This window comes from Macaca thibetana, chromosome 13 (assembly GCF_024542745.1).
Source record: "Macaca thibetana thibetana isolate TM-01 chromosome 13, ASM2454274v1, whole genome shotgun sequence".
NCBI classification, from domain to species: domain Eukaryota; kingdom Metazoa; phylum Chordata; class Mammalia; order Primates; family Cercopithecidae; genus Macaca; species Macaca thibetana.
Window position 1 is genome coordinate 52,045,840 of NC_065590.1, and position 23,381 is coordinate 52,069,220.

The following is a 23,381-nucleotide window of genomic DNA, read 5'->3' on the forward strand; positions in this document are numbered from 1 at the left end:
AGTGAGGACTTGGCCTATCATTCCCCCAATATGAACTAGTGGCCAAAATGATTCTAGCCTGTAGTGATGAAGAGCATGGGCTTTGGACTTGGATTTGGGAACTCTTTCCTCCACCATGTACAACTCCCAGGAGTCTAGTATAAAGAGAGGCAACACGGCAGAGGGAGATAGTGTTAAGCAGTGGTCACAGGTGTGTTCTCAGAGTCACACTGCATGGGATTGAATTTGGTTCCATTACCTACTAAATGTGCAAACTAATTAAGCTCCCTGTGCCTCAGCTTTCTGATTTGTAAGTGGCAATAATAATAACCTTACTCATCGATTCCTACAAAGACTACATGGAAAGAGCTGGCATAGTTGCTGGCCCAGGCATATTAGCCACCCTCACTATTGTTAACACTGTTTTGACAGCTTTCTTCATTTTATTACCCTAGAATACAATCCTCATGTGTGCTTATAAAATTACTCAGTACAAATATTTTAGGGCCAGGCCCCAATTTCATCCTTTCCTCTTAAGAACTTTTACAGATCCTTTAAGCCTCAGCTCTCGTCACCTCCCTGATGAAGCAGTTCCAGGCTGTAGATCTCCTCTGAGGCTCCAGGGTACTTTGTGCCAAATATCTCCAGTCTGTCCTTCCACATCCCCTCTTTGCCCTCGTCCACCCTGCTCTGTGCCTGAAGCTGGCCTGCACGGAGAATGTCAGTGGGCTCCCTTGTCCTCTGGTTTCTGGTTGAGTTTGGCCAAGGGGGAGCATGGGTGGGAGATTAGAGAGATGGAGGAAGAATAGGGAGGCTGCGCCATTTATTTCTTTGGCTGCCTCCCGCAGGGGCACTGAATGCTGGCAGAGTCCCCTGGCTAACAGTGGTGGCTTCTCTCAGGCTGCCATCTCAAGCGGCTCTCGTATTCAGGGTTGCAGCAGTTGTCCCCTCCTCCTGCCCCTTCACGCCAGGGCTAGTGAGAGAGGCTGCCATTACTAGCTGCGTAGTGCTGCACTATCCCGGGTCATTTCCTCACACCTTCCCCATCCCTTTATAAATAGTCCCATTTTAAAGACTCTCCTCAAATTACCAAATTTGAATGGATATGTTGCTGGGATTCTGTTCAAGTCCTATCTATCTCTGACACTAGAGATGGGACCAATCATCATGGGATCCCCTGTGCCTGCCACACAGAAGCTACTTAATAAATGTTTGCTGAATTTGTACCTCTCAGTACACCTCATAGTTCTAGTGCATATAGGTGTTCAAGACATATTTACCCATTTCTTAAGTATTACATTTCTATATAATTGATGTTTGTTTTCAAGTCATAAAGTAAGTTCTGGAGACATTTAGTTACAAAATAAACAGCATTCTTTAAAAGCTGATGAGTTTCAATTGACTCCCACAGCTCTCGATGAGAAGAAGAAGGACATATTGCCCCCAGGTGGCAAATATCTGTGCAGTGCAAGGAAAATGAAGTGAAAAATGTAACTGGATTAGGCTAGCCTTCTGAATAATTCTACATGTGCTTAGTTAAGACTGTAGCAACCAATATAAAATTCCCATTGCCCAGCATATTTTTGGGCATATAACAGGGGCCCTCAGTAAATACTAATTACATGAGTGAATAAACCTGACACATTGTTACTTGTAAGTACTCTGACAGATGTCTAAGGTGGCGTTACGTACCTTTTTTGAGTTTCCGTACTGCCAGCATACGGTGCTGGGCGGACAGTTCCCAGATGCGAAGTGTTTTATCATCGCTCACTGTTGCACAGATGGGCAGGAGAGGGTGAGCTGCCAACCCCCACACTTCTCCTTCCATGTGCCCCTGTGGGAGAGGAAAAGGGGCAACATCAACTCTACTTACGCTGTCTGGCTAGCCCTTCTTTAGCCCGGTGCTGAATATTCAGTCCAAGAGTGTCACAAAAAGGTATAAACAGGAATAAACACACTTTGAGCTTCCTTGAACCAACATGATCACCCGAAATAATTTTTCCATTTAAACTTGAAACTAGAGCTGGACCTACACGATGCTAAATCATTCATTTGCAAAGCAAAACATGAACTCGTTGCTGATTGGTTTTGTTTGTATGATGCCAAACATCTTTCCATTTGGAAACATCCAGGTAAACGGTGAAACGCCTGCTTTTCTGTGGATACTAAATAAACATAGTATATATGTATCCTCCTAGTAAAGCAGCTGAATCACAAGGACACAAACCATTTCCTTCAGTTAAATTACAAAAGATGCAGGTCTGACCCATTCGTGTCAGTGGAATTGAAGAGCAATATTCTCATTATTTACATAATTTTAGACCTTTGAACATGTAGCATTCGGCAGAGCAGAAATAAAGGAAGCTAAATTTTCATTTCAAGTGTCCTCGGTGTAGCTAAGGTTCTGCATCTGTTCACAAATTGGCCTGTCCATGTGCTAACAATGAACATCCAAAACTGAAAGGTGCTTAATAAGCACTGGACCAATTCCATATACCTTTATCTCATCACAAACACACTTGGCTGACTTAGAATAATAACTAAGATAAAGCAGTATTTTTTAAAAAATGAACACTTAACAGGGAGAAAATGAATTTGATTCTCATAATTTTTCACTCAATAATGCAGGGTAAAGATTAGTGCTACAGAGCAATAAAACAGACCAGATTAACTATTTACTGAATTTTTGCTTTTTAATGGCTAATTATAAAAAGGCTTTGCTTAGTAAAGCAAAAAGGAAGCCCACACACAGGCATCTGAGAGGTGTTTGTAGCTGGAATGCTAAGGGGGAACAGGTGGCTTTCCAAAGAGAAATTGGATGATTCCAATTTAACTGAGAAGCTATTTGAGCAAAACAGTAAATTTGGCAGAAGATGTAAAGTTCCAAATACAGCTGACATTCAAATATGAGAAAATGAGAGGCTGAAGGGTACAGACATTGTTTTTGAATTTATTGGATTTGAGGACACCCTACATCCCCAGTTTTCCAGTCTTCTCTTCAGAAGCCTCCCAGCCCCAGAGTCACAGTCAGGGTACAGGTCAGGGGTCAACCTCACATCTTCCCAGACTGACTCTGCTTGAAGCTCTTCCACAGACTGAGCCCCTTTGTGTATTTTAGTTAAGAACAGGATCGTGGGACCCAGAGATCCTTTTAAACCACTGCCTTATATTGATATCAAAATTATATTTCCTTAATCTGTTTATTTTAATCCCCGTGTAACACAGGATCAGAGAGTAAGCAAGGCAGGCTTGGAGGACCTTGAATGGCACAAGGAAATGGGCTTAGGATCCTGCTTTGGTGCTGATCACCCATAAAGCTGATCATAAACAGCTGTTCAACTGCGAGCTGACTGCTTCAAAGCACACATGACGGGAAGTGCCACAACCCATCACCTGCCATTCTCCCCTCCCCCAACCTTATTAAAAATAAGCAATCTATTCCAACTGTGATTGGATTGCCATGCCACCGAAACTGGCACAGTGGTTCTAAAATCTTCTCCCAGCAGGACAGTCCATCGTCTCACTCACACTGCCTCCATAGTTCCTTCACTTTCCCTTGGTGCCTCTATCGTCTCTCAGAACAGGACAGTGAGACGGTCCTGGGCAGGCAGGAAGCCCTTATTCCACTGCGCATACACACAGCACAGAGCAGACCTGGGCAAGAGCCCAACAAACATGGACTGAACTGAAATACTGAGTTCCACCTAAGAGGAAATAGCAAATGAGAGAGCAGAAGAGGAAAAAAAGATACTGAGAAAAAAAGGGAGAGAATGGTACACATGTAGGTGGCAAAGATGGTAACTAACATCTGGTCTGAAGCTTCCACCAGCTCAACCAGCCACCCCACAGCTCAGGGGCTTTCCTGCAGCGTCCAGGTTAAGAGACGTGGGGAACAGCCTGGTGAGGTGAAAAAGGGCTCTGGTAAACCTTGGATGGAATCCCAGCGCTGCAGTTCTCAGCAGGTGACTGTGGGTAATTTTCCGGGCATTAGGTCCCTCATCTATAAAACAATTTAACACAGCCAACCTGTTGTGGAGATGAGACAAATTTAGTACAACGGTATTGCCTGACACAGAGTAGGTGCTGAATATATGATTGCTGTGGTTATTTTTCTTACTAGAGCAATAGAAAGAAACATAGGAAAGAATAGAATTGTAGAGAATTAAGAAGTGGAAAGCCTTTATCAAGCATAAAACATATTTAAACCAAACTACCTCAAGTGTAACACAGCAAGAAAGAAAACAAAGTTTAGATCTTACAGTATTATTTAAATCATATCAGAGCATAAATCTTCCAAAATATCTAGCAATGTAGCATACATGGATACAATTTACATTCTCAAACATTTGGAGATTAAAAAGTAAATAAATATTTTTCAGTAAAATTAGATGAGAAGTTATGGCCAGAAAAAAAAGATTTCGTTTGGAAGAAAACAACAAAAGCAAGACAGCTGGAGAACAAAGACATCATGCCTCAAGGATGTATCTCCAGCCTCATTCCCCAGCCTGGCTGCCAGGCACGACCAGCTGCAGAGCTTTCGAGGTTTGTTTTTCACATAGATTTTTTCTTTTTAAAAAGCAGATTTATTCAGGATATCCAGGATAGGACTTGGGCACATGTGTTTTTAAAGCCTTGCAGTGTCCTGAGCCATAGTGTATATGCGCATGTGTTTCCATGATACACTAAGTCAGAGGGACCCTCTCAGTGGGATTTGGGGATTCACTCCTAATACAGCAAGCCTGCAGGCATCACCCAGAGATCAGGGCAAGGAAGGGAAGCTCCTGCACTGGCATCTTGGAAGTTCTGACTGCTCATAAGATCAGGGCATTTTCTTTTCCCTCCAACTTCTGAACACACATCCTTCACCCCCCACCATGCCTCTTCCAACTAAATATGGTCTTATCCATCACCATAGCGGGCAGGACTACCTGTGCACCTCCACACTCTACCACATCCTCATCCCTGAGGTGAGATTTTATTATTTCTTGGCTCCTAAAGGGTTCTGTTACATTTATTTTAGTTCAATTTTACCTAAATATGACTTTTGAGGGAAGACAGGGATTAAGGAGGATGTAATGTGTTTATGTGGATCAAGGCTGAGACTACAGTGAGGCCCATATTCCAAAGGGGCACTGGTGCATCTGGCATGTGGGGAGTAGGTAACTTGTCTTGTTCATTTTATGGATGGACAGATTGACAGGACTTATACCTAAGGCATCTCTTCCACACCTGGACCCAATTTAGAAAATGAGATTCTGGACTTTGAGCAGATCCTGTAACGTGATAAGGCTCTTGGGGACCTTGGGGGTGGAGGTAAAGAATTCTGTATGTGGTAGGGGCATGAATAACTGGTGGCCAGAGGGTGGCCAGTGATGGTGACCCTCATACTCCTCCTGGTTTTCACATTCTTGCATAATCACCTCCCTTTGAGTGTGGTATGACCTGTGGCTTGTTTCTAGCCAACAGAATATGGCAAAGGTGATTGAATGTTCATGATTCCACATATGTGATTACATAATTATGTAACATAAGAGTGTAGTGTCTATTTTTTTCCTCTGTTTTTGGCTTTGAGAAAGCAGCAATGTTGGGAAACCCTATGTGGCAAGGAACTGTGGGCAGCCTCTAGGAGTTGAGAGTGGCCTCTAGCCAACAGCCAGCAAGAAAGAAAAAAGAAAAGCCCTTAGTCCTACACTTACAAGCAATTAAATTCTGCCAACAGCATGAGTGAGCTTGGAAGAATCTTCCCCAGTTTAGCCTCAGATGAGACCATAATCCTGGTCTTTACTGCAACCTTATAAAACACTAAGCAGAGGATCCAGTTAAGCTGTGCTCAGATTCTTGATCCACAGACACTGTGAGACAATAAACATGTGTTGTTTTAAGCTGCTAAATTTGTGGCAATTTGTTACACAGCAATAGGTAACTAGTTCAACTCTTGTGCAACCCTGAAAGTGAGTGCCTCCTTAAGTTTTGGAACCTAAGCATCAACTTTGCCTCACCCTAGTCCCAGCCCTGATGTGAGCTGCAGTTTAGAATAGGTACAAACAGTACCTGAACAAGTAGTGTCATTGGGCCGCTCTTATCAATTTCCAGAATCTCTCCATTTTTTGTTCCCACCAGGATATGTCCATGTCCCAACGTGATGGCACGAATTGAAGGGTTATCTTCCAAAAGCAAGCCTGGGAAGAGGATGGCATATTTAATAAAATAACAAAAACACTGCTTCTCAGTATAAATTCAATTTGTATAGCTCCAAAAAACGAGGTACTAGGCAGTCAGCCTTGACATTTCTACCAGGAGAAGAGAGTTCGAAACATGGAAGAGGGAGAAAATTGATTGGCTAATAGTTTTCTAAAAACTTCTCCATCCCTATGAACACAAAGATTTCTATTACATGTTTAGGAGTGGCACCTTTTGAGCTAGTTGACAATGCTGATCTTTTAATGGCATAAGTCTTCAAGCATCTTTCAAACATATCATCCCAGAGCTCCACGATGCCATCCTTTCCACCCGTTACAAAGCCCTGTGAAGGCACACATGGGAGGTGTTATATACACATCAAAATGACCAATTACCCACTTGGCCCCAGAAGGATTCCCCCGTGAGTAAGGCAGCTTTGTGGATGTTACCTTCCTAAATATATGAGATGGAAAACTCTGCTGATAACAATGTTTGAATACTATTTTCTGGGAGCATTTCTCCAACACTCCCCTAGCAAGATTAAGCACTTTCTCATCATGTATCCATTGCACTCTCTTCAGAACACTGGTTGGCAGCTGGCCCACTGATCAAGCATGACTGTGCCTGTGCCCAGTCTCCCAACCAGAATGTGGTTCCTACAGAATGGAACCAACCTCAAAACCTAGCAGAGTTTCTGGTATCTCACATACTCTGACCAAATGGATTGAAGTTAACATCACAGTTTAAAATTATTGTTAGACATTTAAAAATAAGTCATGTCCAGAAGAAAACATCACTATTTATTAAGAGTAACTTAGGTACTTCATACAATGAAACTATCCTATTTCATTCAATAGACATAATTACCATAATTAAAATCCAGATTAATTTTTACAAAAACCTGGAAAGTAAAAAGCTTAACATATTGGATTTTTTTACTGAACAGTGATCTTTATTCCTGTTCTAAGCTTATAATTTTTTGGCTGTACTAGTTTTCCTTTCTGGTAATTTATTATATATGCCAACTGTTCTTAGAGGGTTTTTTTTTTTAAAGAAAAAAGCTGAGTAATTCATTGCTTCCCCAGCAACTTTTAATTTAATGCATTTTTACAAAGTTTACAAAGAAATAATATTTTGAAGTGTGTAATATTAAACATCCTTATCCTTATATAGAATTCGTACCCAGGAAAATTCAATCACCAAATTAAATTTAAATGTAGTACATTATATTGTGATATCCTTGTCTTTTCTCATGATTTTGCAGCTTAATTTACCAAACAACAATAGCTTAAACAAGTTACACCATATTTACTTCTGGGCCTACAGAAATTCTTTCTTCTTCTTTAATCTTTTCTAGTACTTGCCAGTCTAACCAAAAACATATTTGCCAGTAAAATAAAAACACAAACAAAAAAACAAAAAACAGCTTAGTCACTAAAACAACCATTGTAGTTGCATATCTACCAAGAACCTACTTTTGTAGTAGAATCAACACATTTGCCTAAGGACAGGTAAATGAAAATTGAGGCGTGGGTTAGGAGTAGTAGATGGCTTAAACTGGAGGTCAGAGGGCACAGATGAAGTGGTACCACCAGCAAACTGGAAGTAACTGAAAAGAAGTTGATATTTGCTGGCAAGTTGATTGAATAAAGTGTTTTAAAACACTGAAGGTGCTATGGTTTAAATGTTAGTAGCCTCCAAAACTCATGTTGAAATTTAACTGCCTCTGTAACAGTATTAAGATGTAGGAACTTTCAGAGGTGACTAGACCATGAGGGATCTGCCCTCATGAATGGGTTAATGCCGTTATTGTAGGAGTGGGTTCATTATAGAAGGGTGATTTTGGCCCCTCCCACTCTTATTGGCCCTTCAGCCATTGGGTAACACAGCAAGAAGGCCCTTCCCTGTTGCAGCCCCTTAATCTTGGACTTCCCAGCCTCCAGAACTGTGAGCCAATAAACTTCTGTTCATTATAAAGCACCTAGTCTCAGAAATTCCGTTACAGCAGCAAAAACAGACTAAGACAGAGGTAAGTGTAATCTTTGTAAAGGGACACTGAAAGGCAAGTAGACAGACCAGGGCAATCATGATGAGCTTGAGTGGAAATATGGCCAATGAACAGTCTTCACTCTAACACTCTTGTGAAAGCTGAGCCTTTCTATACAGGAGCAAGCTGGTTATGGATGTAAACTTCTGTCATAGCAAATCGATGTCTGGAACAATAATGTAACCACCTGATACTTTTAGGTCTCTGCCCGTTGTGTCACCAAGGAGGAAGACAATGCTGAAGTATTTCTCAGGACTCTTCTGCTGCTAAGTGTCCACATTTATCCTGGCACTTCTTAAGGGACTCTTATGAGTGGAGGCCAGAAAGAGAATGTGTGGAAAAAGTGGAGAGAAGCTGCATGTAAAGAAACAACTATAAATGAAATTATAAAAATATCTTTGCTTTCCTCCCTATTGTCTCTTGACGGAGCTTCATGACAACTACTTCCTAATTCAGAAAGGCCTGTTTTAGATACAGGCATCCTCTTGGTGGGCCATCCTAAGACTGCCTTATAATTTTAGAAGGCTGATGTGGAAAATGAATGCTGAAACGCAGGCCATACCTTATCCAATGCATACATAGCAAACACAGGCCCATCATGAGCTTTCACTGTCTTCAGTAGTAGAATGTCTTTCCAAATAAAAATATCTCCAGTAGCTGCTCCTGAGAACACTAGATCTTCCATTCGTCCATATGAAACACACATCATTGTTTCCAATTTTCCAATGCTTCCAAAAGTTCCTCTTTTAGAAGTGAAGCCCCCACCTAGAGTGGATCAAGAACAGTTATTATTTAAAAAATCTGGCACTTCCTATGAGCATATAGAATGACTACTTCCGCGAGAAATCTGGTGTTTCTCATTAGGTATTTATGTAAAGATGTCTAAAAGTGGCAGAGAACATCACAAGCAAAAATATTGTAAGAGTATTTCTCATTCATTCATTAACTCAGCGTTCACTGAACCCCTACATGTGGCAGGTGCAGTGCTCACTGCTGGGATATGAAGATGAAAAGAGGGTTCCTGCATTCAAGGAACTCAGAGTCTGGCTGGAGGGAGGACTCAATATGCATCTCACTCCAAGACACGCATCTGAGGCTCAGTACAAGTTCTGTGTCAACCAAGAGAAAGAGTGACTAAGTGCCTAGAGGAGCAAGCAAAGTCTTCATGAATGCTGACCAAAAACAATAAAAATAGTACTGACTATAAATGTAAAATATAAACATGTTATATGTGCTCTGCTTATTTATCACAGCAATTTTGGGGTGAGAAAAATGAATTGTTTTGTAGGAAAATGTAGTATACGGGACAAGTCATTAGATTTGCCCCTTATACATTCACATTTCCCCACACTTCCTGTCACTGAGAAACCCAGCTTTATTCATGACAGTTATGCACAGGCTGGCTTTCCAGACATATTGGGTGGCATTACCTTCTTTTAAAAGCAAAATGCACTGAAACAGAACCTTATTCACAATTTCTGCATAATAAAATTGGGCTTGGTACCAAAGCTGATATGAAGAATTCAGATTCAATTGTATTAAGTCTGACTTATTAGTGAGAAGACTAAGGTATCCTTTATGTTTTCTCATGCTTATTTATCATTATTATCAATATTAAATCCACCAATATTTATTGGACCACCTATTTGTGGGCAGACTCAGGGTTTAATTCAGGTTTAAATTCAGTAATAGATAAATAAAGGAACCCTCCAAATAGATACAATTTTATTCACTCAACCAAAATGATCATTTTATTTCCTGTGCAGTAGTCTAACATAATTACTGCTTTCAGAACAGATGACTAAATATAAAAATGATTATTTTCACAGCAGAACATTTTCCAAAGCTTTCTAGGTATTGATGAATATGCATAGCATCATATAGAGTGTTTTAAGCTTCAAAGCGTTCTAAGTGAGTTTGGGAGTGAACTTTTTTAGGCGCATTTTTATTTTAGATTGCAGAGACAAGCCAGGTAGTAGCAGTAGTTTCGTTTTGTTTTTCTTTCCAGCTAGGGTCAAGCTCTCAGTCACATAAATGATAAACCCAAAGGACAGTACCTGCTTGTTGCCAGAACTTGATGTGCTTTATCCCAACTGTAACCAGTTTGTCAACATGGTGTGGGTTACACTTTACCACAAATATCTTATCTTTATGTCCTCTGTAAGAGACAAATAGGAAATAAAAGTCTAGTTTGAATGGAAGCAACAGTTTTATTAAAAGCATGCATTTGGTCTAATTTTAAACACATCTAACAGGACCACTAAATTAGGAAATGGTTTAAAATCCACACAGGCATCTACATTAAAATAATGAGCTTTCACTTTTCTTTGCATGTTTGAGCCCTTTCTTCTTACCCTAATATTGCTGCCAAAGTTTGTTTACTTATACGTTAAACAAAGTAATGAAACATTTAAAACATGTCATAATGTCTCCATAAGATAAAATTAATGCCACCACTGTAGGGTTGCAAGTAATTCTGGGGATATGCAGAAGGAAAGAGATAGTATTGACTCCTCTTTTTCTCCTCTTGTGCAGGAGGAAAGAGATAGTATTAACGAAAAGCTTCACATGAACCACTCTTGCTGTGGAAAGCATTGCTCTGGGTTAAATGGGTTTTCAGCTGGAAACATATCATCTAGAAGTTGAAGCCCTGGACCCACAGCTATGGAAAGAGAAAGGATGTCTTCTATTGATTCGCGGCACTTTGGGATGCTGCACATTCAGAGATGCAGGTTTATAACTCAAGGGGCAGAAGGACAAATATAAATGTAAAGGCCAATTGTAGACCTGGGCTGTAGACTTGGCATCTCACAGCATGAGAGGGACTATTTGATGGTCTTTGATATGTTAGGACATAATTTTAATAATGTAAAAAAAAAAAAAGCAATTAACAAAAAGAACATGACTGACCAATCTGTCTTATGAATATAGATACAAACATCATAAATATTAGCAAGTGGAATCTGAAAGCATATTAAAAATAATACATTAGGACCAAACACAAGGGTGGCTCAATATTAAGGAATCAAGTAATACAATTGATCATATTAATAGATGTAAAGAGAAAAATCATATTATCATTTTCAGATGCTGAAAACGTATTTGACAAAAATCTAACACTCATCCATGATTTAAAAAATAAAACACTCAACACCCAATACAGCAGAAATTAAAGGATGCTTCAGACTTGTCCTTTAGACATTTATATTTCCCTGTACTTCATCATTGAGAAATCCAGATTTATTCAAGGTAACTATATATAGGCCGGCTCTCCAGACATGCTATGTGTCATTATCCTTTCTTTAAAGACAGAACATGCTGAAATAGCTTATTCATCATATTTGTTTGTACACACTCAAAAGATTCTTACTTAATGGCATTCCCAATAGAGTCAGGATAATTACCACTACCATTTAACATCACACTGAACACATGAACTAATGCAGTTAGACAAGATTTTAAAAGGCACAAGAGCTGGAATGGAAGAGCTAAAACTAATCATATTTGCAGATTATACATATCTAAAAAATTCAAAGGGAAGTAATTTTAAAATGACTACAAATAAGACATTTTAGTAAAGCTGCATCATATAAAATTCAATACCAAATCAATAACCTTTGCATATACAATGACCGGTTGAAAAATATGATGGAGTAGAGGACTCTATTTATAAACAATAAAAATAACAAGGCATAAACTCAACAAGAAACATACAACATATAAAAATGAAGAGAGAAAAAAGACCTGATCTGTAAGATTAAAAAGGCAGACTTTAAAAAATAGAACCATATTCCATGTTCTTGGAAAAGAAAACTCAATCCTAAAGATAGCAGTTATCCCTTAGTTTATAAATTCAACTTAGTTCCAATAAAAAGACCACGGTGTGTGTGTGTGTGTGTTTAATCCGGAGTTAGACACCTTGATTTTAAAGTTCTCATGGAAGAATAATCCAGCAGGAATGACCAGGAAAATGGAAACAGAAAAGGAGAGTGCAAAGAGTAGCTTTCCTAGATATTAAAACAATCTATAAAGGCTCTGTAATTAAAACAGTATGGTACCTATGTATGAGTTGACTGACAAATGACAAAACAGAAAATCTTGAAACAGACACATATAATGAATATAAAAATGTAGTGTATAACAAAGACAAGGTCTTATATCAATAGCAGGAAAGATGAACTTTTAAAATAAATGGTGTTTGACGCCAAATGCTGGCTAGTCTGTGGAGTGATAAGAACTCTTGTTAATTGCTGGTGGGAATGCAAAATGATACAGCTATTTTGAAAGACAGTTCGGCAATTTCTTACAAAACTAAGCATATTATTACCATATAACCAGCAATTATATTCGTTGATATTTGCCTAAGTGAGCTGAAAACTTATATCCACACAGAAACCTGCACATGGATATTTATAGCAGCTTTATTCATAATTGTCAAAACTTGGCAGCAACATAGATGTCCTTTAGCAGGTGAATGGGTAAACAAACTGTGGTACATCCAGACAATGGATATTATTCAGTGCTAAAAAGAAATGAACTACCACATCATGTAAAGACATGGAAGAAAAGTAAATATATATCATTAAGTAAAAGAAGCCAATCAGAAAAGACCATATATTGTATGGTTTCAATTATATGACACTCTGGAAAAGGTAAAACTACAAAGATGCTAAAAAATTAGTGGTTGCCACAGTATACAGGGGAGGGAGGGATGAAGGGATAAATAGGCAGAACACAAAGAACTTTTAGGGCAGTGAAACTCTTCTGTAACTGCAGAATCAGCCCAGTCTGGTTCAACTTTACATAATACAATGGTGAGTTGTTATTCAGTTATCATGGAACCCAGGTTGCAAGTTATATAACTTGATCATGCCCAGATGAACCAAGCGTGCAACCATGGGTGGAACCTAAGTGATTGGACCAAGGAACAGGGACCAAATTAAGAACTACACACCTCATGGCATGATCCAGTCCTATCATGTCTCCCGGCAACACTGCATTGTAAGATCCAATCAGATCACGCCTCATTACCTGCTGCTATGAATCCGGCCCCAGTCCCCAGCTGGAGAGAGAGATTTGAGCATTGCCTCCTGTCTCCTTGCCGTCAAACTGCAATAAACTCTTTCTTTTCACAAAAGCTGGTGGCATAGTATTGGCGTCTATGCTTTTTGGGCAGCAAGCCCATTGCTAGCTTGGTAACAGTATCATGATAGATCATGTGTCAATATACATTTGTCAAAACTCATAGAATGTACAAAACAGAGTGAACGCTAATATAAACTATGGACTTCGGGTGATAATGTGTCAAGGTAGGTTCATGAATTGTAACAAATGTACCACTCTAGTGCAGGATGGTGATAATAGGGGAGGCTGTGCACATGAGGCGGTAGGAGGTAATGGGAACTCTCCGTACTTTCTGCTCAATTTTGCTGTCAACCTAAAACCACTCTAAAATATAAAATCTATTTAAAAAGGGAAAAAATAGTGTTTGGAACACCTTGGCAGCCATAAGGAAAAAACAAAGTTGGACCTGTTCCTCAGATACTAGAATAGATTATAAACTATTTAGAGACCTAAATATAAAAGATGAAGCCATAGAACATTAGGTGATTTCTTTTTAATGTGAGAATGGGCAATATTTTTCTAAATATGAAAATCTTGAAGCAATAAAAGATTAATAAATATAACCACATAAAAATAGAAACCTATTGCTTGATGAAAAACACCATAGCAAACTCAAAGGATGAATGACAAACTGGGAAAAAAAATCAGCAAGTTATAGACAAAAATAAAATAACCCTAACATTTAAAGAAACACTTCCTGTGAGAATTATATTTCGGAGAAACCAAATGGTTCACGAGGGAAAATTCTTGTTTATAAAATAATTCTAGCTAATATGAAGAATGAATAAAATTAGAAAATTACCACTTTTAACCCAAATTAAGTAATCAGTTTAGCCCAAGGTTGTCAGCTGATGCTACAACCGTTAGAAAATGTGTTGATGGGGAGCTGTGTAACGAAAGGATCAGGTCAATACTCCTAGAACCCACCAATTGAGCTGAGTATGACTGACAGCAGAACAACTAGACCTTTTGGGCAGCAGCGTACACCAAGGTGGTGCTGGGGAAGTGGTCCATCCTGGAGGGAAGGAATTCCATTACTAACATTGTTTAGAATTGCCAGCAAATGGGAATAATAAAAAGCAGTATGGCTTTTAGTTATTTTCAAATTCTCTATAGATAATATACCCCTATTGCTTGCACCTGGGAAGGACCATTCCTACTGCCTCCCTGCTCTCTGGTATACCATCGATTTTATCTTTTCTGATGTGACAGGAAGTACCTATAAAGTATTCTTGCCTAAAAACTTGAACATGGGTGAAATTATTTGCAAATCATATATCTGATAAGGGACCTATATTTAAAATATATTAAAACTCTTAAAACTCAGTAATAAAAAGACAAATAACTCTATTAAAATTGGGTGGTGTCTTTAAACAGACATTCTACAGAGAAAATATACCCAGTCAGCACATGAAAACATGCTCAACATCATTAGCTATTGGGAAAACCATAATGAGATACCACTTCATACTCACAAGGTGGCTATAATAAAAATGACAGACAATAACAAGTGTTGGCCAGAATGTGGAGAATGTGTGTTTCACATTTTGAGGCACTAATGTTTTCCAAGTTGCTGCACCATTTTCCATTCCCACCATATCTAAAGGTAAAAGATGAAGCTGAATAATAGATTAAAAAAAGAGGCCAGGCGTGGTGGCACATGCCTGTAATCCCAGCACTTTGAGAGGCTGAGGTGGGCGGATCAGCTGAGGTCAGGAGTTCGAGACCAGCCTGGCCAACATGGTGAAACCCTGTTCTCTACTAAAAATACAAAAAATTAGCCAGGAGTGGTGGCAGGCACCTAAGGAGGTGAGATAGGATAATTGCTTGAACCCAGGAGGAGGAGGCTGCAGTGGGCTGAGGTCGTACCACTGCACTCCAGCCTGGGTGACAGAGCAAGACTCCATCTCAAGAAAAAACAAACAAACAAAAAAGTTAAAAAAAAAAAAAAAAAGAGGAGAAGGAAAGATCTGTGCAACATGTAGGATGCTGATCATTGTTGCAACTAGGTGACGGGTACAGAGGGTTCATTATGCTATTCCCTCTACTTTGGCATAACTTTGAAATTTTCCACAATAAAAAGAATAGAATGTCTCCTGATCCATTATGGCTACATGAATGTGGACCCTACGATGAGAGGCAAGGAAGAGATGGAATTCTGGGGCTCTGACTCTTTGAAAATCAAAAGTGAACATGGACATTAGAGCCAGGATACATCACTGGACATACCATTAACAATTAGGGGAGAGGCCGGGCGCGGTGGCTCAAGCCTGTAATCCCAGCACTTTGGGAGGCCGAGACGGGCGGATCACGAGGTCAGGAGATCGAGACCATCCTGGCTAACACGGTGAAACCCCGTCTCCACTAAAAAATACAAAAAACTAGCCGGGCGAGGTGGCGAGTGCCTGTAGTCCCAGCTACTTGGGAGGCTGAGCCAGGAGAATGGCGTAAACCCAGGAGGCGGAGCTTGCAGTGAGCAGAGATCCGGCCACCGCACTCCAGCCTGGGTGACAGAGCGAGACTCCGTCTCAAAAAAAAAAAAAAAAAAAAATTAGGGGAAAAAAGGTCTAAAGGTGAAATGTGTTTAACCTCTTAAAGTTTAAGAAATCAACCAGATAACCATAAAAATGTTAAGCATCCAAAAAAATTTTTTTTTTTTTTTTTTTTTTTGAGACGGAGTTTTGCTCTTGTTGCCCAGGCTGGAATGCAGTGTCACAATCTTGGCTCACTACAACCTCTGCCTCCCAGGTTCAAGTGATTCTCCTGTCTCAGTCTCCTGAGTAGGTGAGATTACAGGCATGTGCCACCATGCCTGGCTAATTTTTTGTATTTTTAGTAAAGATGGGGTTTCATCATGTTGTTCAGGCTGGTCTCAAACTCCTGACCTCAGGTGATCCACCCACCTCAACCTCCCTAAGTGCTGGGATTACAGGTGTGAGTCACCGCACTAGGTTTTTTTGTTTTTTTTTTTTTCCTCTTTCTTTGAGACAGATTCTCACTCTGTCACTCAGGCTACAGTGCAGTGGTGCAATCTGGGATCACTGCAACCTCCACCTCCCAGACTCAGATGAGTCTCATGCCTCAGCCTCCCAAATAGCTGGGACTACAGATGCACGCCACCATGCCCAGCTAATTTTTTGTATTTTTAGTAGAGATGGGGTTTTGCCATGTTGACCAGGCTGATCTGGAACTCCTGACCTCAAGTGATCCACCTGCCTCGGCCTCCCAAAGTGCTGGGATTATAGGCGTGAGCCACCATGCCCAGCCCAGTGATTTCTTGATTGGAGGAAAATCCCCCTAGTTTCAAAATCATTCATATATACTTTAGAGAGACTAGAGAAAACCAAAAAATGAAAATAAAGAACAGATATAGCAAATTATATTTCCTAGAGATAAAAGATTGTTTCCTTGTATCTATACAATGTCAAACATTTACAAAAAACTTTTTTTGTGAGAACTTTTTAGTTTCCATCTAATTTCTTAGTGCCATTGTGATATTACAAAATACGTATGGGGTCTTCAATTCTCCCCCTCCATTTCCTGGCATACAACTCCTACAATCCTTAGGATCTCCAGTGAGGTCTTCTTGTATGCTCATGATTGACTTGATGGCTGCTAGCCCAGAGGTAGCTTCAGGATGGGAGCTGGTCACCAGAAAGACCAAAGCAGTAATAGAGGGTTGGGACTTGCAGCCCCATTCCTGACCTTCAGGGAAGGGAGAAGGATCAAAGGTTAAGTTGCTCACCCATCGCCAGTGAGTATATCAACCATGCCTATGTAATGAAGCCTCCATTAAAAACCCCAAAGGACAGGGTTTGGAGAACTTCTAGACAGCTGAACACAAGGAGATCCCTGGAGGAAGATGCACCCAGGGAGGCCATGGAAGCTCTGTGCCCCTTCCTTCCCATGTGCCTTGCCCTATATAGCTTTCCATCCATAACCTTTGTAACATCCTCTGTAATAACATGGCAAATGAAGTAAGTACGTCTGAGTTCTCTGAGCGACTCCAGCAAATTAATGAAACCCAAGGTGGGATGAGGGGCACGGCCTCAGAAACTGAGCCCTCAACCTGTGGGATCTGAGGCTACCTCCAGGTAGACAAAGTCAGAATATAACGGAACTAGAAAATACTCAGCTAGTGTCTGTCACAGAATTATTGCTTGTTGGTGGGGAGAAATCTCCACAAGTTTGGTCAGAGAAGTCTTCTGTGTTGACTGTTGTTGAGTGAGAAAACAGAAAAAGCACTTTGAGTTTGGGTGAGAGTTTTTGTTGTCCTACTCTATGTCATAAAAACACCGATGTTATTTCTGTTGTAGCTAAAGTGGCTAAGGATGGCATGTACATGTTTAGCTAATGTCAGTATCTAAATAAAGAACACATTGCATACCTCTCATTTTTCTTTTACACATGTGTTATACTTGTAGGGAAGTTGCCTGTAAGTGTAGGTGTGTGTGTGCACGCACGTGCATGTGTGTATGTATAAGCAAAACAAAATGCAAAGAGTTTGTCAGACCTTAGATGGTGAGAATAAGAACTTACACACTGTGCTGCTGTCCTAACACTGAACGATTCCTCATGCCCCATCACAAGGGATTCACCGCATGGGGCCACATAAACCCCATCAGCAAGCACGAAGGAAGGAGCCTCTTCCAGAGGCCAAGGGCAACTGCACACTGGGTGACTTGGTTTCCATATTGTCCATTCAGAACTCCTCTGTTTGCACAGAGGCCCAGTCCTGGGTGTAATTTGGTTCTCCCTTTCTGTGGCAGTAGCCTTTAACAGGAAGACTGATGAGTGTTTGATACATATACTCTATCTCCAAAAAAAATTTAAATTGGCTCAAAATATAGAATAAAACAGGAAACAAATTAGAACACAGTGAGACAATGTATTAGTGAAAAGAGCCAGTTACAGAGCATATGCACAATACCCCACATGTAAATAAAAATGAATACAAATACTAGAAAAATACATACTAAAAGATATACGCTAAAATGTTAACCATGGCTACATCTGGGTAGTGGGATTATAGATGATTTTCCTTTTTTTAAGTGCTTTTCTCTGCTAATTTTTCTATAATGATCATACAATTTTTGCAAAACAGAGGAAAGAATAAGTGTTATTTTAAAAAAGAAAGTGAAAAAGAAAAGGGGCCCATATGGTATACAGGAGACTCTATCATAGTCATTAAGTGCATGTAAAGGTAGGGACCTAAAATAGATGAAGTGGTGAAGCTAATACAGAAGCGATTACTTGGAAGTTCAATACGCCTGCCATATGCAGGCCTACAGTGTGTCCCTCAGCTTTCTAGCAGCAAAACTTTCAGACTGGCCTTGGAAGTGTTCTTGTTGATAATTCTTTTTTGTCCAAGATCCCTGCTGTTCAAACTCTGAGATGAAATGTGTCTGTAATTAGTCATTGTTCCCCAGTCACATTACCAGAGCAACACAAGTCCAACTAAAGGAGCACAGATGTACCTGATTAATCGTCACATTATTCTGCCCTGATTGACAGTGATGTTAGGCCCTGTAATTACTCCTATACGAGATCAGCCTTGGTTCTTAAATGGGCTACTTGTATACTAGATTAAAATTGGAATGATCTTTAGGGGGAAAAAAAGACTGAAAAATTCATTTGTAATGGAGGTAACCTAAATCACTCATAAAAATTAGCAAAGATGCATGCGGGGAAATTGTTTAAATAGATTGGATTCAGTCTCACAGAGATCTTGTAAATAAAATCTAGGGTATCTTGTAAATAAGATCTCTATGGTCCAATTCTGAATTTCTCCAGTTTCTGTGAGCTGCTAAAGAGTAGGTTCATTTAAAATATTCTCACCAATCGGGGGAGGAGCAACTTCTGAGTGCCCGGGTGTACAGCTGGCACATGTCACCACGGCCACCAGCAGCACAGCTGACGATGCCACCACAGCTACCAAACATGCTCCTCCTCTGTGGAGAAACCTCACCTCCTGGGTGACGAGTGGTACAGAACAATCACCCTTGCTAAAACAGCACAGTCAGCCAGAAGCAGGTTTCTTGTTCAGCCTTGCTCTATAAATGAGGCTGGCAGTGATCGAGACACAGAAGTGAAAAATGAGGGGTAGGTCTGAATCAGTTTCTCTGTGAATTAGGCCCTCTTGGGAGCTTAGACCTGACCCTGGAAGCAAGGTATCATTCAGTTGATTACTTGTCACTTCTATCATGTCCCTATTTTTTTTTTTTTTTGAGATGGAGTCTTGCCCCGTTGCCCAGGCTGGAGTGTAGTGGCGCAATCGTGGCTCACTGCAATCTCTGCCTCCCAGGTTCAGGTGATTTTCCCGCCTCAGACTCCCGAGTAGCTGAGATTACAGGTGCCCGCCACCGTACCTGGCTAATTTTTATATTTGCAGTAGAGACGGGGTTTCACCATGTTGGCCAGGCTAGTCTCGAACTCCTGACCCTTAGGAGATCCGCCCGCCTCAGCCTCACAAAGTGCTGGGATTACAGACGTAAGCCATGGTGCATGGCCTCCTGTCTTTAAAAGTTTCTATCTACTTAAGCACTCTAAGGCCACAAATATAAGTTTTATTTATTCGTCTAAATTTCTCGTGTATTTATGTAAATATGTATCATTGTTAATATTATGCAAATAGATATTTACATAACTTTTATTTACTTATTAATGCAAAATACTATTCTTCCAAAGAACTTTAATCCTTGATATTCCTCCTTGGAAATAGCACTGGTTAATGTCAATCCAAAACGTTCTCCTGGGCAATTCTGCAGGTGTCTTGTTTTGGGAATGTGTCATAAGGCTTAGAAGCGATTCCAAATATAAATTGTGTTATTAACATAATGGTGTTAAGTCAACTTTGTGTTAAATAGAAGCAGTAACACTATCCATCAAGTATATAAAATATATACTATTTTAATATTAAGAAATATTTCTTTCTTCCATTTCTATTAATGTTTCTGTCATAAAACTGGTGAGCCACCCACATCTGCAGAGCGTTTTCTAGCAGGAAAATTGCATTTCTGTTGCTTTTGAAATCCAGACATGTGCTTTCCCTGAAATTATCTGTAGAGGCAGGTGGTATATTATCAGAAATATTAAATTCTGTATTTTAGTCTAGCGGGGAAACAGAGTTCTGATGAGAAGCTGAATCTGAGTACTAGAAGGGAGGAGAATGACAGTGAGGAATAGTAGAAAGAAAGACCAAAAGGAAAACCACTTAGGCAGGCAGATTTATGAGTTGCCATTTGTTGCCAAGAATTCAATCTCAACAGCGGTCACCAGAAAAGCTTCGCTTTTTCTCCTAAGATGGTCAGCTGGAGTCCTCAAGCCTCCATCTGCTGCTCCTCCGGGTCTCTAGCAATTTATAAATCTTCTTTCATTAAATTCCCACAAATCTTTTTTCCTATTTAATATTGTAGAGGAAAATATTAATTTAAAAAGTGAATATTGGTGTTCAAGGCTATTAACTTCAAAATGATTTTATATTGCAAGATAGAAAGGACATCATTAATGCAGGGAAGAACGGGGAGGTACACTGACAACACGCCTGGGCAACAAATTGTATTGCTGGGTCTTGGCTGCCAACTATTTTGACCCCTGATCAGGGTTGGGCAAACAGCTGAGCTCAATGCAAGTAGGAATGGAAAGTCATGTTCAGACTTAGCGCTGAATCAGCAGGCAGGAAGGCTGGGGTAAGGGAGGACAGGTGGTCTATAAACAGCAGTCGGTCTCAAAAAATCTATTTATAAGACGGGAGATTAGGGAAACAATTTGCCTGCTTTGAAAGCAAGTGGCAGATGCACTCAGTGGGGCCTCCTTTCCAGCATGCTGCAGCCTCATGACAAACGGTGCTTCTGACTCTGATGACATTGACAATCCTTCACCAGATGCTAGGACAGAGGAAAAACAAGGGGCAAGGCACCAGCCTGAGAAAAGCTCCTTTTGTATTGCTGAAATGCTTTGATACAGATTACACAGATCACTCAAAATGAAGTGGCGAACGACTCTCTGCAGAGGATTTCGGAATTTTCTGATTCACCGCAACAAACATTACCTGCTCTAAGTCAGGTCTGCCATCATGAAACACTGCAGTACTTTTTCACTTAAGTGCTAAGCTTTCTACATGAGTTTCACCTGAGTTTGAAGATGAAATCTTACCAGAAAATGAAAACCATTGACCTTTACTAAACCATGATATCAGCAGGATACCATAAGATCCCAGCAGCTTCTTACCTTGTTGTGGCTATCTTTTCTCCCTTTTTCCAGTCCCAAAATACAATACTGTGAAAATCGTCTAAACCAACCGACACCAGACATTTTCCATCGGCTGTATGAAAACAACACAAATGTCAAAATTTCTTCCATGAAAAAAACAAAACATTTCATATACTATAAAGAGGAATAAGTAATTGATCTTAAGAATTGATAACTGTTTGAGGTGACAGATGTGATAGCTGCCCTGACTTGATTACACAATGTATACATGTACTGAAACATCACACTATACTCTATAAACATGTACAATTATTATATTTTAATACATTAGAGGTATCATATACTAAATGGACCTCACTCAATGAAATGCAAGACTAGAGACAGCCGAGCTTCCTAATGCATAATGGGCTGCAGAAGTAAATTGCCCACCTGACATTCTGAGACACAGAGCTAGAGAGAGACTCTCAGGTAAGCTACAAAAACTTTTGTCTATTTTGTGACAAACAAATCTCATGACATTTACTTGAGGTGCCACTTGGCTTTGTGACCCTGAGACTATTTTCAGCTCTAAAAACTGGGTTAACTCTCCAAGTTAGGAATATTACAGAAACTAAATTTAACTTAAAAAATTCTTTCAAAAGATTTTACAATTAAAAAATTTTATGTTCCCTATCTCAAATATAGTGTGCTTGTTATAGGAAATTTAGAAAATATGGATACAGAAAAATTTTAAATCTTCCAAATTTCTAGGCTTACATTTGATATATATCCTATCAGTCTTTACATAAATGTGCTTATTAAAAAACAATACCAGAATCATACTAAACAGGTTATCCAGTCTTTCTTCATCTATTATATCATGAACATTTTCCTTTAGTATTAAATATTACTTATAATTGTTTAGAAAACTGGCAAGAATAGATTATTGTAAATCCCTATGTATAACTGCTTATTGTCAGTTTTCGCACCATTTGTCTGCTTTACATTTCCAGGACAATTTATTTCTCTAAGAGAATAATAATTATCCATGATTACTATAATTTGGACATTTAGGTTATTTTCCCAAAAATTGTTTTAAAAATATACTGAATGCACAATTAAATTTCAAATAAAAACAGTTAATTTGCTTTTTCCCTTCAAGACAAAAGAAGAGGTATAGTCAATAAGCCTTTCCTTTGCTGCCTCCTTGCAAGGCTAGATTCAACACAGAAGCATCTCTGGGTCAGCAGCCTCCCTTCCACTAGCTGTGCGGTTGCTAGGAGACGAGTGATCAAGCTCATCCTGTGTCAGTATATCAGGGCTCTTCTCTGACTACCAAGGGCCAGCTATGAGGGTAAAGCAACACAGGTCTGTGATAAATTGCCTCTCCCAGGTCTGCCAGTCCATTCGGAGGTCTCAACTGGTATTTTCAAAGGCAGACCTGCAGTAGACCCCAAATTAGGGTTGCCAGGTAAAATACAGAAAACCTTGTTAAACTGGCATTTCAGGTAAGCAGTAACTAATTTCTTAGTACAAGTATGTCCCATGCAATATTTATATGTATATTACATATTTATCCTTATTTTGCATGGAATATACTTATGACAAAAATTATTTACCTGAAACTCTAATTTAATTGAGCTTCCTATAATTTTGTTGGCTCAATCTGGCAACCCCATAATTTTGTTGGCTCAATCTGGCAAACTCATCTCAAATGCTAACCAATGCCCATGCTTCGAGGGCCCTTGCTTGTGCAAGAGACCCTTCTCCAACCAACTGGAAATGGTAGTCTCCTCCTCCTTTTCTGGACAAAGGAAAGTCAGAGAAAGAAAAAGTCTGGTTTAACAAACCAAATCCTCTC

General features: G+C 39.7%; 1 protein-coding gene across 4 annotated transcripts in view; it reads right to left on the reverse strand.

Moving 5' to 3' along the window:
* Window positions 1–23,381, reverse strand: part of EML6 (EMAP like 6) — a 256,852-nt gene that overhangs the window by 72,737 nt on the left and 160,734 nt on the right. For all 4 annotated transcript variants that reach the window (XM_050754620.1, XM_050754621.1, XM_050754622.1 and 1 more), the window contains 6 exons: window positions 21,560–21,653; window positions 10,264–10,364; window positions 8,769–8,971; window positions 6,391–6,502; window positions 6,031–6,158; window positions 1,672–1,813 (listed from right to left, as the gene is read on the reverse strand). In XM_050754620.1, coding sequence (XP_050610577.1) covers window positions 1,672–1,813; window positions 6,031–6,158; window positions 6,391–6,502; window positions 8,769–8,971; window positions 10,264–10,364; window positions 21,560–21,653 — 780 coding nt within the window. The remainder of the gene's footprint in view (window positions 1–1,671; window positions 1,814–6,030; window positions 6,159–6,390; window positions 6,503–8,768; window positions 8,972–10,263; window positions 10,365–21,559; window positions 21,654–23,381) is intronic.